Source organism: Scomber scombrus, chromosome 19, assembly GCF_963691925.1.
Source record: "Scomber scombrus chromosome 19, fScoSco1.1, whole genome shotgun sequence".
NCBI classification, from domain to species: Eukaryota; Metazoa; Chordata; class Actinopteri; order Scombriformes; family Scombridae; genus Scomber; species Scomber scombrus.
Window position 1 is genome coordinate 10,404,524 of NC_084988.1, and position 15,626 is coordinate 10,420,149.

The 15,626-nt window shown below is 38.5% G+C and overlaps 2 protein-coding genes across 4 annotated transcripts; both read right to left on the minus strand.

Moving 5' to 3' along the window:
• Nucleotides 1-3,085: 3,085 nt before the first annotated feature.
• On the minus strand, nucleotides 3,086-7,620 carry fut9a (fucosyltransferase 9a). 3 transcript variants are annotated; one of them, XM_062440064.1, is made up of 3 exons: nucleotides 7,425-7,620; nucleotides 5,323-5,436; nucleotides 3,086-4,884 (listed from the first exon to the last, which is right to left on the minus strand). In XM_062440064.1, exons 1-3 carry the CDS (start codon nucleotides 7,580-7,582, stop codon nucleotides 3,909-3,911), a joined length of 1,248 nt encoding a protein of 415 aa, XP_062296048.1. In that variant the 5' UTR covers nucleotides 7,583-7,620; the 3' UTR covers nucleotides 3,086-3,908. The 3 variants fall into 3 exon arrangements, with proteins under 3 accessions (XP_062296048.1, XP_062296050.1, XP_062296049.1); XM_062440066.1 differs by lacking the exon at nucleotides 5,323-5,436 and having other exon boundaries at nucleotides 3,086-4,999; nucleotides 7,425-7,434; XM_062440065.1 differs by lacking the exon at nucleotides 7,425-7,620 and having other exon boundaries at nucleotides 3,086-4,999; nucleotides 5,323-5,471.
• A 1,891-nt stretch (nucleotides 7,621-9,511) lies between these two features.
• On the minus strand, nucleotides 9,512-14,104 carry manea (mannosidase, endo-alpha). The gene is made up of 5 exons (XM_062440063.1): nucleotides 13,827-14,104; nucleotides 13,013-13,647; nucleotides 11,479-11,588; nucleotides 10,610-10,686; nucleotides 9,512-10,518 (listed from the first exon to the last, which is right to left on the minus strand). Exons 2-5 carry the CDS (start codon nucleotides 13,530-13,532, stop codon nucleotides 9,885-9,887), a joined length of 1,341 nt encoding a protein of 446 aa, XP_062296047.1. The 5' UTR covers nucleotides 13,533-13,647; nucleotides 13,827-14,104; the 3' UTR covers nucleotides 9,512-9,884.
• Nucleotides 14,105-15,626: the final 1,522 nt, after the last annotated feature.

Consider the following 15,626-nt stretch of genomic DNA (forward strand, 5'->3'; position numbering starts at 1 on the left):
CGGGGCTCATGTCATGTTCAGTGAACTAATCACTAAACATGCACCATTCCCTCACAGTGAAAGGATCTAAGACAGTTTCAACCATGTGTTTTTTCATATTGCAGGTTTTGCCATGCATTGTAAATGACGAAAGGTGTTTTTTTAATTTCAGGGATTATCAAATGTAATGCCTGACCGATTTATCGGCTGACCGATATTATTGGCTGATATGTGCCTTTCACAGATATATCGGTATCGGCGTCCATGTTTTCCGATATGCGCCGATATAAAAACTTTTTTACAGAACATATAATGCAGAAAATGCTTGGGGTGATTTAAACATGGAGTCATTATGTAGTTTGTCCAGCAGAGCCTGCTTCAACTTAATTTACAATACTGTCAGCTCTGCATGTGGGGCAGAGATAGTATCAGAGCTCAAGGTAGTAAAGACTTGGAGCAAAACGTGTCTCCACAGTAAGTTGCCAACGAGTTTGTGAAAAACATACTATGAAGTTAATAAATAATGACCCCATCATTTTCCCTTTTCGATATAACTAATATAACATTAAGTCCATCCATGACAACATGTCACTCATGCTTTTCACATCTGTTTGCTATGTTAGCCAGCTAGTCTGTCAGTACAGTCAGTAATATTAGCAGGCTGAATGTTAGCAATCAGAGTAGCTTTTCTGCAGCTCAGCAGACGGTGCGGTGGTGGACTGAGTCTGTTTCGTGTTGATTTCCCACAAAGTTGTGGCCTAGTTTATGAGACACAATGCTTGAAAATAAACCTCTTTCCGTTTAACTCTGTGTGACGACTAGCTCATCATACTCGTTGACCACAATAGCTAGCGAGCTAACCACATAGGTAGGCTATAAGTCAGGCTCTAATCAAATGTAATGTAGTTCATTTAAAATTTATTCGAAATCTAATGAGTACAGACACAGTCATTTTGTTTATGCACTCTATGATACTATCTCTACGAACGAATCACGTTAGCTTTCAGCTGAGCTCAGCTGAACTGACTGAAAAATGAAGGGATCGTTTTCAGGAAGTGATTTAGTTCAGTTCATGATTTAAATATAACATTATTTAAAAAAGTAACCAGTCAAATGCTTCATGAAATGTTGCTGTATAATAAAGTGCTGTATGCGTCACTCATGTTTGCTCATTTGTCCATATCTTTATTTTCTTTGACACTATCAGACATCTAGAATTAAAACAACATTTGGCAAAATACAATGATTTGGCAAAAAACTTGTATTGATTGACTCACTGGTAATTTCAGTGAAATAGCTGGCAGAAAATTACCATTTCGGGAGAAATCTTCATGTTCAACCACACTTGAAGATTTCATCCCACTTGTATAGTGTTTTTAAGGGTTTGAGCAATATCAGTGCCAAGTCAGACAGTATCCAGAGACATCCTGATTCACTCTCTGGTGCTGTGACACACTCATAGAATCAGATTAGGGACAGAGAAGCCTCAGCTTCTCATGTTTGTTTTTGTGCAAGAAAAAGAAAAAAAAGAGAGAGAAAGGATGAAAGAGACAGACAACACACAAAAAAAATATCTTTTGTTCCTTCAAGTCACCAACCACATTGGACAAGAAACCTTTGTTTTCATACATGAAATTGGACTGTACAATATGAAACCATGAATGGCAGTTTCATAGTTAATTTGTGGGACAGCCGGGGTCTTGGATGACTGAACTCACAATAGCTCCATCTAAGACAGCCACCAGCACAGTGAGTCACACAACTCCACATGAATAAAAGTGCTATATCTCTGCTGTATTTTGGCACACCGTTTTTCAGTTGGGTCATGCCAAAGGGATTACTGCCTAGTCAAAAAAAATGGAATCTTCTTGGGTGTTAAATTACCCCAGTTGATGAAAACATCCACCTCACAACAGTAAAACCATTGTCTTTGACACCGGTTATCCTTTTCAAGTGTTTGTCCTTTTGCCATGATTCACAGTCTCTTGAAGCACCAACATTACTTACAAAGGTAGCCTGACAACACTTGCATGTTATAAAGAGATTTGAACATTACAAACATATACAGCACATTGTTTCATTGCCCCATAAATGTGAACACTGTTGAACACACTTACAGGAATGATCTGTGTTAGTGGGCTGGTTTGATCCACATGATGATTAATTCCACTACAATGTTTATATACAGGTCTCACTATGGCAATTGGAACCATAATCCATAAGAAAAATAATAATTCAATTCATCCTAATTTACATCAATGGTCCCTTTGACAGTGGAGCAATATCAAAATGATGGTAACCTGAAACATGTTTGTGTACTTTGACCAAGAAGCCGCCGGCTCATCTTGCATAAAATGTTGACATGGTTTTGCACAGTATTATCTGTAACAATGAAACCATCATGTCCATAGCTGCTGAGTGCTGTTGAGATGCATTGCTCAGTGGATTAGCTGTTCTGACAACATTTAAAATTAATGTGATATCTACAGATGAAGAACTGTCTTTTTGTGGTGTGATCTTAAGTGGTGTAGGTTGGCTAGCAAGCCACACAACTGTAAACAGGAGTGTAAACAAAAATCCAGAAAAAAAACATTTTTCACATGCAACGTCTAACTCTCCAAACACAATGTGATGAGTCAAAGACAGAAAAATGAATTATCCTGCAGCGATCCTTTAACTTTTTTTCTAAACAAGTCCCAAACGTGGGCAGATCTCATTTGATCTGATTTCATCCTAATTTACACTCACTTCACCTAGTTGATGTCATGCACTTGAAATAGTTGAAAATATCAGTTTAAGTATTTACGGTCAATTTGTGGGATGAGAATACAGTATACACAGACAACAGCGAAAAGAAACAATCCAGTAATATGTTAATGTTGTGCTCTTTACCATCACTGGATTCAATTATATATTAACAACTTTTGTAGATCAAATTAGAATGCAACATAATGAGGTGTGGGGGAGTATTCATATTGCAGTACAATGGCTCTGTACTGTACTATCATCATCCACACAGGATCCAACTGCACTCTGACACATCACATGTGACAATGAACAATTCACAATATGATTAAAATAGTAACCTCCCTCTCACGGAGCAGAGTCACATCTGCTGTCAGAGACTGCTGGGGCAATGATCACCATATGCCATCTACAACCACATAATACGATGACCGTCTGTCTTACTGTACATTATGTTAAGATAGGTAACGTGTGGATTAGCAGTGCTAATGCAGATTTACAAAAATATGGAAAAAATGACAGCTACATAATCCCAAAATACACAGTATGTACATGACACAATTGAACTACTTTCACATTAGAGTTCAGTAAACACTGCATAGGTGACTGCATCACTAGCACAGATGAGATTGTTTTTATCATATAATGCCTCACTTGAATAAATATTACATAAATATTTTTTCTGTCAGTCTCCCTTTCACAGCGAAACACTACTTCAATGTCCTCTTTGTGCCACTTCAAAAAAATTAACATAAATGTGTGATATTTCAAAGAAAAAAACAACACTCTTGCATTGTAAATGTTGTCCATTGTAGAGGTTCATCCATACAATCAAGCATTCATACTAAAAATACAACAAAATTAGCAGCAAAATAGGTCATGATAAGCAAAACATGGGCTGAAAGAGCAATAAAAAATCTAGTGCATTTGTAATTCTTAAAAAAATTAATTAAAAATTGTAAATGAATAACATAAAAGTAAAGTAAGGCTTAGCAAAATTGGCTTGCAAAAAAAGACATAATAAAAACAAGATGGATGTGTCACTGGACCACTGAACCAATAAAAAAAACATCATTCGGGAGCTCTGGACAGAACAGTAACGAACTTTCATGTTAACCGAAGGACAAAAATCTTAAAGCACTGCCTTCAACAACAAAACAAGCACTGCATAGCCCTTAAAAGCACTATCCACCCCAGTACCACTTGTCAAGGTTATTGAATGCCTTGTACTCCTTGTGCCTACGCAAGTAATCACAAGCCAGGCATGTGTGCTCTGCCCAGAAATAGGCCTTCTTTACTTTAAAGTGCCGCCGCCAGTCAAAGTACCTGAGGTACATTTCCTCATTCTTGTCCAGGAGCAGCAGGTAATCGGCCAGCTCCTTGGGCGAGGTGAAATCATCCACGTGGATGAAGGCGTCTCCCTCAATAAAGTTCTCGTAGTTCTGCCTGGCTGGGCCGAGAACCACTGGCACTGTCCCCACAGAGAGTGGGTTGTACAGTTTTTCAGTAATGTAGTCCTTGTGGATGGAGTTCTCAAATGCCAGGTAAAACTTACAGCTGGCGATGGTGGGGAAGTAGTCTTGATCAGATATATACTCCCCAAAGGCTTGTCCATATGCATGAACCTCAATGTGTTTGTACAGCTCATTGTAGTATTTCACCCGCACATGGTCCTGGTTCCAGTTGCTCACAATCCAGCAGATCAGTTTGTCTTTGCTGGGTGGGACAAAGTCCTCCTCGCCGTCCGCTGCTACAATGGACCCATAAGGCACTTCAATGTCAGCATCCTGACGGTAATTGAGAGTCAGATTGAACAGATTCTCGATCCCAGGCAGCTGGGAGGAGTGCGACGGGGACTCCAAGTTCATCCATATCCACTTCTGGAAGGATGGTCGCTGGAGCGGCGGCAGGTTGGACAGGTCAGTGCAGATGTCTCTGTGATGGATGACAACCCCATCTGACTTGTTATAGAGGTTCCTGTCTGCTGTGATGAAGCAGCCTTCGATGTTGAAGAGAGAGCTGCAGACGCTTAGGTCATAGGTTTGTCCAAAGGGCCAGAGCCAGATCAGCACGGTGGTCACGTTTTTATCACTCTTGGTGGAAAAGAGGCTCTTGACCCGGTCTGGGGATACTGTTGACTCTACAGGACCTGATAACCAGCTGGTGGATGGTTTAAAATACATCAAAAACAGAGTCACAAAGCATCCCAGTATGAAAGTGCCGAGCAGAAGGGGTCGTAGGATTCTGTGAAAAGGTGCAGATGGCATACTCTGTCCTGAAAAAGGCAAACCAAAGAAGAAGCCATGAAAGTCATGATTCAGTTCCACTCAACAGGATGCAGACACATCAGGAAATTGTGTCAATGTCCTGCACGCTAATAACATGTATTTATAATGTCTGTTACATTGGATCAGCGACTCTAAACATCATTTGCGCCTCATTTAAATACAGTTGGCCTGTGAACATCTGCATCTGCACACCATGTTCCTGTTCTTGTTATAATATGAATATACATCCTGCTATTATTGAGGCGGCCAGCGCTTTGGATCACTGATAAAGAAAAATGTGTTACCTCCATGGGAAAATTGTAATACAAACCTTGTGGATTTGACTGAATGCTGAAATCCAAGCAAGAGTAGAGGTTGTGGGAATGGGAGTGAGCAGTTCCTACATTGGGTCGACAGTGGGATCAATCTTCTTTGTGATTCAGTGCTCATAGAAAAAAAACAACTGCAGGTCACAGCTGAGAGATGCTTCTTTGCTCTTACACAGAATAATAATGATCCCTAATGATTTAATGAAGTGTGTTTGATCTTGAATGTACAGGTCTTCTTAATGATGCCTCCTTTACATGAGCAGGGAAAGAGAATCAGAGAGAATCAATTAGGGTAGGGGGCAAGAAACATAACATCACCACAGAAAAACAAATTGCAGCAGCATTTTTGAAGGTTATATGCAATTAAATTGCAGTTTTATATCCACAAACAATTTTTTTAAATGAAGTTGGGACATAAACCGAAAACACTTACATTAATCATAATCAAAATGGCCAGTTAATCATGCATGTTATTTCAAAATTGCCAGTTAAGCACAGACTAAGCTCCCAGCTGTTATTAGTTTTTGTCAAACACTATCTATTGTAAGAGAATGCTGCCATCTTAAGGCTGAGTAGAGTAGAAAGACCCCTGACTCTCCAGCTCATGGGGCTCAACACACCTGTATGTTGCATAAAGAGGCCATACAAGCATAGAACAGATTTAAATCAATAAGAGCAGCTTGTGAACTCATATTGTCCTTACATCATCTGTTCAGTACGCCATATAGAGAATGGTATTTGGCCTTAAGTACGACAGTGCCCCTTCATCGCTTTCATCCATACCATCATCTGTGACTTACGTCCCCAGATCTGCACCTAAAGGCCACATGAACCAGGGTCGGATGAGTGTAACTCCTTTTAAAAGCTTGCGGTATCAATACATTTTCATGTAGGCAAATCCTCTTACACTGCTGAAACACGCTTTATGTCAGCGGCAGCGATAAGCTCTTTGGTTTACAGAGGATGCAGCCCATGCATACCCTCACATGCAGTTTGTGTCAGGGATGTACCTATAGATTCTGAAAGGCTGAACTGTAGTATAGGTATAAAATCAAGCTTATAGGCAGTGTGCAGGTAAAGTTATAGTGTCTCCATGGTGATGGTGCTGAGGTCAGAGTATTTAATATGAGGGGGTAATACAGCATGGCTCACACAATTATTTTCCTCTTCTGTTTCCATTTCTACACCAACAAAGAGAGACCAGAGTGAGACATGCGTGCATCTCAATCATTCATTCAGATTTTAAATAAGATAGCTGGGGTTTTGTCAAATGCATTGTGATGTATTTGGGACCTGAGCACCGCATGGGTGAGTAGTCTGCAGCGGGGCTACCTTTGAAATGAGTAGAGAGAGGCTACAAAAAAACCCTACAAGCACAGATTTTGGTAGCATCACTCACAGAGATGCATTAAATCCCTAATGTGGTTTTAGTAACAGGTAGGCTAAAGGGCAGGAGGACAGCGCTCATATCCCACATTTGTATTATCTTCTTTTTAATGTCCACTTTGATTTATGTGTGTTCTGTCAGGAAGGCCATTGCACTGATTGTAAAAAGGACACTCCATCCCAGGTGAGAATTAATTTCCAGCCACCGAGCACTGAAGGTCATTTTTTAAAACGTGATGCCACAGCCGAGCCGCTGATTTTTAATGGTTGTCTTTCGGCGTGACACTGCATTGAAGTTGACGAGAATATTGGAGAAGCGTTTGGATATTTCATGTGTTGCCAAACACAACACCCCTTTGCGCACCAAAAAAGGGGGGGAAAAACCGCGCATAATATGAATAATAGCGTGGTGTACGGTGCTGAAAATGGACAGTAGACTATTTATCCTGCAAACACATCCAAGAGCGCAATCTAAGGCTTGAAATACAAGTCACATGTGTCGATTGGAGAAAAAGCCTTGATGGTCACATTCAGTGTAAACTATAGTGCGTTAAAAATGTAATGATGCTACGATGGAAAGCACCAGTCAGTGATTTTTGCTGTGACATCTTTCTGTGGGGATCATTTCTAATTAGCTGGCAAGCATTTGCTGTCTAAAGCAGGTACTGCTGCTCAGCAATGGGTGCAGGGGGAAAAAACAGCAATGCATTTCACTCACCATCTCGACAGGCGTGAGTCAAAATAGACCTTTCTTCTCATTTCCCCCAGAGGTCCATTTTCAAAGACACCTTGCAACATATGGAGGATGAGGATGCGGCGCTGGAATAAAAAAAACGTCCGCCGTATTTGCAGGAGTGGATCCGGATGATCCCACATCCATCGTTTTTGATCTGGAAAATGATACCTACTGTAGCAATGTGCGCTGCAATCTTCCCCGCTGATGCACACCGACGCAAAGGATGATGGCTGCGAATAAAAAATGAATAAAATAAAAATAATTTAAATTATAAAAGAAATTGGTGGCTACTCGCTCAGCTTGCACACTAACATCATGGCTCGGTGTGTTGGGACGCCATATATGCTCAGGGATGTGATGCGATGTGGAATAATTCCCTGCTGGCTGCCCATGCGCTACCTTGCTCTGTTTACCGTCACTGCAGCTGCGGACCGTGGCAGAGTCAGAGTGAATGGGATGCTGAGAAATCATCAGCACGTATTGCGGCGTTATAACGTGATAAGTGTCACGTTATAATTCTAAGTATCAGACAGAAAAAGACTTGCCACTTCGTTATAACGTGGGAAGTGTCAGACAGTAAAAGACTTATCACGCCACAATACGTGCTGATTTCTCAGCAACCCGCAGGTAAACAGGGGCGGATTTAGTTATTTTGGGGCCCAAGGCAAACACAGTCATGGGGCCCTCCACATCCTTTGTTCTCCCCCTTTTTTTAACCCTTACCTGATGTAAGTGTCCATAACGTGAAACTTAAAACGTTATAACGTGAGTATCATCTAGAGTAGCTACGACCGATATGGGATTTTTGAAACCGATACCGATTTTAGGGTGGAAAAGTTTACAGATAGCCTAACCGATATGGTGGCCGATAATTCATTTTTGAACTGGAATGAAAATAGATGTTCTATGCAGATGGTTCACTATATGAGGCTGTTTTATTAAACAAGTAGGCTAAATAATGAAGTCTTAACATAAACATTTCTACAAATTAACACTAACAAAATAAAGAAAAAATAACTGTTCCGTATCAGTCATTATTTCAATTGATTGAACTCCAGTCAGAAATGCTTTGTTCCCCTTGTTTATCAATAAATGTCGTGATTTCAAAAATTATGCTGGTAGGCCTGCCCCTTAAAATCAGATTTTAGTGAGCACAGAAAAAAATTCATTAGATTAGTGTGAAAACAGCCTTTCAGTGTCAAGCTCTGTACATACGTCATTCTGCACAGTCAAGAAAAACATGTGTTTGTGTGGAGGGGGACTTTAAAGGTGCACTCTAAGAAAAAGGAAGGTTGAAATCAAAGCTAAAGAAACCAAAAATATCCTGACTTTCACTCTCTTTAGGTCAAGCTAAAAAGAGCTACATCATACAATTCCCATAGTGCAACTCAGTGGTGTCTTTAATTAGACTCTGACTTCCTCATGAATGCACACATCTTTCAAAATCCATGTCTCCCTATTGCAGGCTATTTGTTCAAAATGTAAAAAAAAGAAGAAAGAAATAGCCTACTGAGTATTCACCATGACAGGAATAGTAATACTTGTGTAAAATTTCTGGAATGCCCCTTTAAATAAATGTCTTTTTTTGCAGATTAAAGTAACAAACTCTGCACCTTAATCTCATAACAGAGAAAAGAAATTCAACTTTTCATCTTCAGCATGTTAACTTTCGAAGCAAAGGAGCTCCGAAAACTGTAATCAGAGGGGTGTTATCTTTGTGTAAGTGACAAATACAGACAGACACATGCCACTTTGACACGCACGTATCAGACATGCACAACAGTGACAGACCATTAACCATAAGAACTATTCCACGGATAAAAGTAACATTGATTTTACTTTCCACTCTGTCCCTGGGCTGCACATCAGTTTTAATTACTGAACTGCTGTCTGGTCATCTCTCTGCTGTTTGCATTACTATGATCCTTTTCAAGATTTTAGTCTGACATGCCTTTCAAATATCAAGATCTATGGTGGCGCTTTGTCTTGCTGGAAGAGAAAGTGAGGCAACAGCTTTTGTACCATCAGACTGCTTTGTTTACTTGTGTCTTTCCATTCTTGTCAGGGTGTACATTATTTATATCTATTGAGGTTTAATATAGTCACAGATTACAGAAAGGCAAAGGCAAAAACATGCCTACACATAGCTTCAGCTGTAAATAAACTGAAATCTATAACAGTGATAAAACATGCTCATTATGTCATTAATCCAGGCTGTGTAAACATGAAGTAATAAGACATCAGTTAAATTAACAATAAAGCACCCAAGTGTAAAAGGTAACATAGATCACTGCAGCCAAAATTAAGATACAGTAATGAAGTAGTTGACTTGCCTGTGGCTTTTCTCAATCAATTATTCATCCTTTGTACTTGGTTGTGTATTCTCCATTAAGTTATTATAACATCAAATACAGTATCAACATTAAATGGCTCTTAGTCAGATCATTCCTGCCATTTTCTGCGCTCACCGCCAAATATTGCAGCCCATTTGCGAGTAATCTCCAGGTAGATGGCAGGTTTATTAGGCAGGTAGTCCAAGTACACAGTCTGGCTCGCTTTGGGAATTGCCATTTCAATTTGAGTCCCCTCGTGCCATTCATTAAAAGATGTTATGGAGATGAAATCAGGCCTGGCTTCTAATGCAGCACTCAGCGAGGTCTCATAGTATTTCCCATTGATACGGTTTCGAGTGTTTTGGAAGTTCCAGGGTCGAACGCTTGTGTCAATATAACCTGGACCCACACTTGGAATGAATATCAGGTTGTTATCTTCGCAGAAAGCCTTAATGGAGTCCCAGTTCCGCTGAGTGGACCCATAAGAAAATCCACTAGTAGCGAAATAGGTATAGATGCCATCAAAACCCGCAGTCAGGATATCCCGCTTATGTTTCTCCTCAACCAGCAGGGCGATGAAGATGGCGTCATACGGGGTATCCCTGATGCTGTTACTCTCTGTGTGTTTTAGCAGTTTGGCCCACTGCTCCGAGTTCATCAGATAGGAGTCATACACGTAGAAGAGTGGAAGGAGCTTTCCATTGTTTGTCCTGTACTTGAAAAAGGCAGGGTGCTCTCCGTATCTGAGGAGAGGAGATATTAATCATGAAAAAATTATTCCCGGAGAGATTATAAAATCATGGGATGTCTCTGAAGAAACACAATACTACTCACTTTTCAATGATGTATTTGACATTAGTGTACATATTGACTTCATCTCTTCCTTTGTATGGTTCAATGTGGAAACAAACCTGTTAACAAACAAATCATGACAACATAAAATCATTGTTTCAGTTTCAGCACTGATATGAGGCTGCTTTATTAAACAAGTAACTAATGAGGTATATTTAACATTGTTAAGAATTTCTAGAAATGAGCACCAACAAAATAAAGAATAAATAAAAAATAAAATAGCAAAATAAACATCAGTACTGTATCTTATCAGTCATTATTTCAATTGATTGAACTCCAACCAGAAATTATTTTTTTTCGTGTTTATCAATAAATGTCATTATCAATATTTCACCGTTCATGTATAACTATAACTCACAAACAGCAGAGTGAAGTGATGAAGACTGGCAGCAGTGTTACACCGTAACGTTATTCTGTTAAATATGTTCAGGGTAAACTTTCAATGGTGGAAAACAAGATGTGGAAATTTTAATTATTGTAAATGTAACGACTGTCATTGTTCAGTTGGAAACAAACTGAACTGTGAGTCCTGAACAAAACTGGTTGTGGGTTTTCATGTTCACACATCCGCTTAGCTTTGAAAGTAGTAATAGTTAACTGGCTAGCTAGTGTGGTTAACGAACATGATGAGCTGGTCATCACACAGTAAAAAATGGGAAGGTGGTTTGTTTTTCAGCATTGTGTCTCAAATTTTTTTTAATATCTGCGTATATCGGAAAACACACCGATACTGGTATATCTGTGAAAGGCCAACCGATATTATCGGCCGGGCACTGGACTATGTACATCAAATGCGTATTCAACTATTGCAAACAGATGGTTATTAAGCTCAATGCTGTGTTCATACAGACCTTAATGTAGTATTTATGTGCCACTTCCAGCAGCAAAGGCACAATGTCATCTGTTGGCTCACCATTGTCATCCTTCGTACTAGGAGGGTACCAGGAAACAGAAAGGACACCTGCAAATAAATAACAGTTCAAACATGAACCTCAAACCTGAATGAGAAAACACTTTAATGAACATAATATATATATTACAATTATTATAACAATATATTAACTGTAAATATACTGAGGTGATAGGCTACTATGGGAAGGGATAGAGGGCTGACAATGTGGTGGAAATGAGAATGCTGATAATCAGTGCGGCTTTTATCAGATATAAATACTTGTCAAAATATGTATTGTATGTAATGTATGTTACATCCTATTTTGTTACCTCAATGATAATCAGTTACAGCAATGAAAAGGTAATTTACCGTAAATATAACACTATTATAAAGTGTGAACACTATAAATACATCTGTGGAACTTTAAGTTTTATAATTCATTTACCGATTACAATCACTGAACTACTGTATGTATCAAAACAGACGGCTACACAATTAATCAATATTATTTTTGTGCTATTGTTGTTTTGCGATAATAAATAAATTCTGTTGTCCAAATAAATGACTCCATGTGAATTGTAATGAAAAACTGACTAAGTTAGGTAAGATTTCTTTTGTTTTATACTGTATGTAGAGTTTTGTCTGATGTACAGCAGTGAATGAACACAGGTCACAGCACTGAAAACCAGTCTGATTATTCTAAGTTAGATTTTGCATATATCTTCTACATTGTAAAATACTGTTACTAGTACTTTAAATCCTGATCATTTCACTAAAGATGCACCGATCCTACTTTTTCTCTAATTCCTAAACTAATTTAAATTTGTCAGCCCCACTGCATAGTACTCAGTGGGCTCATTTGATGTAACATTTTCAGCTGCGATGATTAGTCTGTTAATTAGCTGTCTACTACTAAATTAATTCCCAGCTATTTTAATAATAGATTAATCACTTTGAGTATTTTTTTAAGAGGAAAATGTCCAAATTCTCTGAACAACAGCTTCTCAAATATGAATATTTTCTGGTTTCTTTAGTCTTCTATGATTGTAAACTAAATATCTTTGTGTTGTGCACAGTTGGTTGGGGCAAAACAAGACATTTGAGGCTTGGGTTTATGAAATGCTGCATGCCATCTTTTACCGTTTCATGGACCAAACAACTAATTGATTAATAATGAACAGATTACCTGATAATGAAAACAATAGTAAGTTACAGTCCTAGTAACATTTGATGAAGGATTGCTGTGGCAAAAGCTGGCAGCCTACTATGAGAGGATGAATGTAACTCAGAGAAGAAACAATGAATTTTTAAAGATCTTGATAAAGAAACTATATTTAATCTGGATCAGTCACATCTGGCTGACACCCAACTGGCTTAATGAGGTAAATTTCCTAGGTTCCCCCATGCATATCATAATATATCATCAGAAAATGGCGATAATGTTGAATTATTGTTCAGCCCCGGTGTGAAGTTCAGGTTAATTTTCGTCTTACCAATGGCTGCCGTGCGTAGCTGCTGCATATGAGCCTCTAAAATGGAGGGGTTTCTGGAACTGTAAGCCCCTAAAGCCGGGTAGAAATTGGACCCAACGTCATCAGGTGGGACGTGTCTCCCTTGTGGATACCCCTGAGCCACCTTGAAGTCCCAGTGTGGCATCTGTGGATGGTCCCAGTGGACGTATTTGCCATCAAACTTGGGGTTTCCATACCATGTGTAGTAGAAAGCATGGAGATAGTAGTTGGGAGGAGGAAACTTCCTCAGTGTAGCCTCCAGCTCTCTGTCTTTGTCTGACTGAGCGGAGTCATTCATTTTAGTCTGGTCTGATTTACTGTCAGCTTTATTATCTCTCTGGATCTGATTGTCATTCTTTTTGTCCGCAAACAGCTCAATGCCAACAGGGCCGCTGAACTCCGAGTCCTCTGGTGTGAGCGATTTTAGTACTACACTTAAGATGAGTACAAGCAACACTAAAGCAATTAATGTGATGCAAGATTTACGCCTAAACCTGGCCATTGTTCAGTCAGAGCTTGAGGCTTTCCACAGTTCATTGTTGAGACAGCAGTGAGACTTTGATGATGTTGTTGGATAGGCTGCCATTGAAACTCAGCCACTGAGATGTTGTTCAGCCCTGGAGGTTTGAAGAAATAGAGATGTCACGTCATGTTAAAAGAGAACCAGAAAGACAGAGAGAAGACATGTCAGACACACAGTAACAGTCAGGTGCTGTGTTTTACTAAAAATATCACATTTTAGCCATGTAAAAAGACACGAATAATAAGCTAACGACGTTAGCTACTTCAACCTTACCTGCGTGGATGAACTTTGGTCCTGTCAACAGCAGCCACGACTGACAGCGGCTAAACAAATATTAGTTGCATCCTCTGACAGACACTTTGCTTGCTTCTACAGTAAAACTGCAACAATGGAAATAGCATGTCTAACATTTAAAAACACTGCTCCTCTTTTAGCTTCTACGACTCTTCATGAATTATTGCAAAAGATGCAGAGGACAAGACCCAACCCGCACTTCTGGTTCAGCAGCTTTTTCGTTGGAAAATGTGACAAATCTGCAAAAGCTCAAAACAGGAAGTGAGCAGTGAGTTTGACCCATCCATGTGATATAGGAAGCATGCGCCCTGTGAAGTCAACAACAGGCACGGGATCAGAGTCAGAGATACTGCCCCCTATTGTTGTGGAAGATTTATTACATACAAATAACCCCTCAAAAATATAGCAGAGCAATAAACGATATTCAGGATTGGAAAGGTTACTTTGGTTACAGATTACTAGTTACCCTATTTAAAATGTAATATGTAGTGCAACTATTTCAATAACTTAATCAAAATAATGTACTTAATACACTTGATGGATACTGACATGATTTATAAAGGAGATCATTCCTTATAAAGCAAGATGTATCTCTCATTTGAACATGTATTCATTAGTTCTTTTTATTCATTTTTGGAATATAAAAATAAAGATATTTTATGAAAAAAAGTCAAAAGTCTGGCATGGGCTTAATTGGTACTGTGACACAATTTATGCCCATGTGTGCTACAAATAAACCCATATCATGATTTATTTATAAAATGTAAAAAAAAATTGATTTCAAAAAAATTTATTCAGTAACATATTAAGCAAAATCTTAAAGGTCTGACTTCAGATGTAACCCCCTTTGTAATCATCAACATTTTAGTAAGTAACTGTAATTTAATTACACATTTTATCTCAGTAACCGTAACGGATTACAGTTACATTTAGTTTGCAATTAAATTACGTTATTAAACCGTTACAAATCATTTCTCCCCAAAACTGACAATATTCTACATATATCAATGTTATATTATTGGGGTGAACAAATGATTCTTTCCTCGATCAAGCAATTGATTTTTGTGGTCCGTAAGAGGCCAGAAAATAGTGAAAAATGTGCATCACAATTTTCTTAAGGGCAAAGTTGATGTGTGGTGAGGTGAGAAAACCCAAACATGTCTTACTTACAATTTTACAGAACAGAGAAAAGTAGCAACTTCTCACATTGTAAGATGGAACTGAATAATGTTTGGTATTTTTGCTTCGTAAGTTACTTTTCACTCTAGCTTTTTTTTTTTTTTTTTTTAAACACAGCGTATTTATACAGTATGTTTGTATGTATGTGATTTTATTTATTATTGCTGTTTCTTTTTTCTGCATTTTAGTTTTTTATGTAAAGCACTTTGAAATGCTTTAGTATGAGATGGTACAATATAAATACATTTGAATTGGATTAAAACACTTGGTTGTCAAAATACACTCACCATCATCTATGGGGTGTTCCTAGTGAATATTAAGGAACACTTTTTAATATAATGTAGTCCAGTACAACCACACCACCACCTGCTATGAACTTAATAATAAACATAAAGTAGCACTTTCTGAACATATCAGCAACAACTAGAAATGTATAAGCTTCATTAAAGTAGAATTTATAGCAGAGCTGTTTCATTACATTGAACAGGTGTTCCTAATAAAGTGCTTGTTAAGTGTAAGGTCATTATCATTAATTAACCAACTGTTTCAGCTCTGAATATTATTATCTAAAATTTCCATTTTAAACACAAACATTCCAGG

Coding starts and splice junctions, on each gene's coding strand:
- fut9a (XM_062440064.1), bottom strand. CDS start 7,582: ATGTGGGATCATCCGGATCCACTCCTGCAAATACGGCGGACGTTTTTT. Junction 5,437..7,424: donor GACTCACGCCTGTCGAGATG/GTGAGTGAAATG, acceptor TTTTTCTATGAG/CACTGAATCACAAAGAAGAT. Junction 4,885..5,322: donor CATTCAGTCAAATCCACAAG/GTTTGTATTACA, acceptor ACCATCCACCAG/CTGGTTATCAGGTCCTGTAG.
- manea (XM_062440063.1), bottom strand. CDS start 13,532: ATGGCCAGGTTTAGGCGTAAATCTTGCATCACATTAATTGCTTTAGTG. Junction 11,589..13,012: donor GCTACGCACGGCAGCCATTG/GTAAGACGAAAA, acceptor ATTTATTTGCAG/GTGTCCTTTCTGTTTCCTGG. Junction 10,519..10,609: donor GTCAAATACATCATTGAAAA/GTGAGTAGTATT, acceptor TCCTCTCCTCAG/ATACGGAGAGCACCCTGCCT.